Source organism: Vitis riparia, chromosome 5 (genome assembly GCF_004353265.1).
Source record: "Vitis riparia cultivar Riparia Gloire de Montpellier isolate 1030 chromosome 5, EGFV_Vit.rip_1.0, whole genome shotgun sequence".
In the NCBI taxonomy this organism is placed as follows: Eukaryota; Viridiplantae; Streptophyta; class Magnoliopsida; order Vitales; family Vitaceae; genus Vitis; species Vitis riparia.
In genome coordinates this window covers 19,346,006-19,349,095 of record NC_048435.1, presented here as the reverse complement: position 1 = coordinate 19,349,095, position 3,090 = coordinate 19,346,006, and the positions used below count along the sequence as shown (strand labels likewise).

Sequence of the window (3,090 nt, the reverse complement as noted above, 5' to 3'; positions counted from 1 at the left end):
TATAAATCAAGTATAACTAAAATATGATCAAAGTATTACGAAATTGTAACTAAAGTTATTATATCTCTAAATGCATGTCATTCATTTGCATAATTTATATATATGAAAAATTCATTATTATTATTTTTTACAAGATGTATGAAATTAAAGTAAATTTGAATGAATGAAATCATGAAATAGGCACACAAAATGAGAAGTCAAGATTCACTTTATGCACACATGAAAATGTGATTGATGGCTATAGTTCCAACATATGAGAGGCAAACCAAATCTGGTAGGGGCAAAAATATTATTGGTGTAGATCTACCACTTTATCAATATACGCAAGAAAAAAAAGGAGTGGCTCATAAATTCCAAAAATTTAACAATGATTCCGATCTAGTTTTGCAATTTCAATTTTGTTGGCTTAAAAAAACAAAAAAGGAATATGGGTAACAAATATTTAACAAAATAAAAACTATATAGTATGATTTATAAGCCAAGATGTCAAAGGAGAAACCGACAACTAGGTGGTGGGTCAGGGTCTTATTTGTAGTATATGTAGTATGTTAAATCATGGTGATATGAATACAATGGTGGAGTGACATGTGGTACGTGCTGCTGACTTGCTTTTTGGGACAAGAGAGTCCACACTTTAATGCTTAGAATCCAATCCCAATATGTGCCAAAATTTGTAACCCTACTTCTGCAAGTTGGATAATTGGAAAAATGATTGAGTCATTAATCAAATCTTTGAATTTATTATATGATGGAAGTGTTGTTACAGCTTATAATATAACTCTAATTTTTTTTCTTTCTTTCCAATTTTCATGGCAACCAAACAATACATGGTCAGAACAATCTGGGTTTTAACTAATTCTATTTCAAATCACAGCAAAAAATAAAATAAAATACATATGCTCCTTTCCCTCTCTCACACGTACTAGAACAATATAATCCCCTTTGAAAATAGGGGGAAAAGGAAAAGTAGTACAAACTAAAAACCAATCTGCTGATCATATTAAGAAGTGGGGTTTCTCTCCTAGCAAGCATTGAATTGAGACCATCAATAATTGTGATGTCTGTGGTGTGCATTACTGGTTAATTAGCTGTCCAAAAGCTGTGATGAACACACTTGACAATGATACATAAGATGCATATTGTGGATTGATCAATCACCAGGATGGCTAAGTTTCCCATGCTTGATCCTTTTCCAGGTTTGGTGCAGGAGTACGTACTCAGTCGTATTACAGTCCCAGGAGAACATAGTACAGAACTGTGATGGGAAGGGCGACAATCATTCCAAAAATTACCCTGAAAGTTTGATAAGAGGAGCATGTGATAATAATTAATAGCCATGGTGGGTATTGTTGTATTCTACTGTATTGGAGTTTGATGCTGTGAGTACTTACGCTGTGCTTAGCATTTCTGGATGCAGGTTGTATTCCCTGGAAAACACAAAGGGAACTATGCCTTGCGGCAGAGCGGCTTGTACAATGGACACCCGCAACACGGTGCCCCTAAGACCTACTGCAACAGAAGCAACTGCCATCACAGCAGGGCCAGCCAAGAACCTGACAAGCATGCCATACGCGGCTAGTCTATTACCACATGCTATGATCCTTGGTTGGAGAGCCATGAACAGACCTGCAAGTCCAGGGATTTGAAGTATGGACATGAAGCACATGAGAAATGAAAGTATTGGTTAATTTGGGACCTTTCTTCTTAGTTCTTACCAAGGCTAACATGGCCATTCCAAGGCCTGCATTTGACAATATTGTGACCGAGTTCTCCAAGATTTGGGGCTTCTTTATGTCCCATCTGCCCCAACAAGGAAAAGAAATTAGAACGGAATGATGAATATAACACAGATGGTAAGCTCCAAATGTGAATAATTACCTGCAGGAAGCCAAAGCCCAGGCTAAACCCAGTACGCTGGCATAAGAGTTGGGGTTCCTCACAAGCTTAAACCACACCCTTTTCATGATTTGCTTCAACATGGCTGAGGATGTGGAGGAATCCATATTCTGGTCTTTAGGGAAATTGGGCTTCTCATCTTCTCCTGTCTTCCCTTGGACTTTGATTTCCTCTTCTCTTCTGCAGACTTGCACTGACTGCCCACAAACACCTATTTCATAAAGCACATATGTTTAATACTGGTACTACTACTATTCAGACAAAAAAGGAATGGAAGGAAGAGGAAGAAGAAGAAGAATACTAATTCAATCTTGCCTTGAGAACTGCAACACCCGCATCGCCAAATGAACAGATGGACCTCTTTACCGTCTTCCTGCGCGGCGCCTCCTGCCGGCGTTGGTTTCAAACATGACCGAGAATCTGGAGCCACCTTGTTTACATTCTGCGTGGTCTGAGGATTGGAAGGCGTTCTAACCACCATATCAACTACTTCATCTTCACCGGCGCCGGCGCCGCCGCAGTTTCTCCCTATCATCTCCTGGATTCCTCCGAAATTCTCCCGCTCCTCTCACTGTTACTCACACTACTGTCCTTGAACTTGTTCAGTATGAAAATCCTTGCTTCTCTATACTCAAACAGAAAGAGTAACAAAGTGTACCAAATTATGCACTGTAGAACCACGGCTTGGATAATGAGGTACTCCTTATCGTCTCCGTACATGGATTTCAGAAGCGGGATCCCCATCACAAGGGTGTTTGGGAGGGTGGAAATGGAGAAAAGCGTGATTGTCCAGTCAAGGCTGCCTCGCTTTGAGAACTTAGCCCAAGAAAACAAGATGATTAGGATTAGAACTTTGGAGACTCCATCAGCAGCAATGAAGAGGAAGTCCATCTTGTAAGGATTTATCCTTGAAATAACCTCAAAGGAGAGAAGTGGGATGGCGAAAATGGCCACGAATCTGTTGATGCCTGCGCATTGATCCGGAGAGAACACGTTCCACCATTTTACAGAAGCATAAGCCAAAAACATAGTCACATAGAGAGGAACCACCGCACTTAGAACACCATACAGATCCTTGATGCTAATCATTGCTCACTTTTTCTTGTTTTTGCCTATCCCTTTTCCTCTCTGCTACCTTGGCTTGCAGTGATTCAAAAGGGAAGTATGACCAGTGGGCTCCAAAGGATGGCAAGA

The 3,090-nt window shown here is 40.1% G+C and overlaps 1 protein-coding gene across 1 annotated transcript; it reads right to left on the bottom strand.

The window, feature by feature from the left end:
• Positions 1-1,495: 1,495 nt before the first annotated feature.
• On the bottom strand, positions 1,496-2,459 carry LOC117913815 (probable auxin efflux carrier component 1c). Its single transcript, XM_034828866.1, has 4 exons — positions 2,212-2,459; positions 1,879-2,107; positions 1,716-1,800; positions 1,496-1,626 (listed from the first exon to the last, which is right to left on the bottom strand). Exons 1-4 carry the CDS (start codon positions 2,429-2,431, stop codon positions 1,594-1,596), a joined length of 567 nt encoding a protein of 188 aa, XP_034684757.1. The 5' UTR covers positions 2,432-2,459; the 3' UTR covers positions 1,496-1,593.
• Between the last annotated feature and the right edge of the window lie 631 nt (positions 2,460-3,090).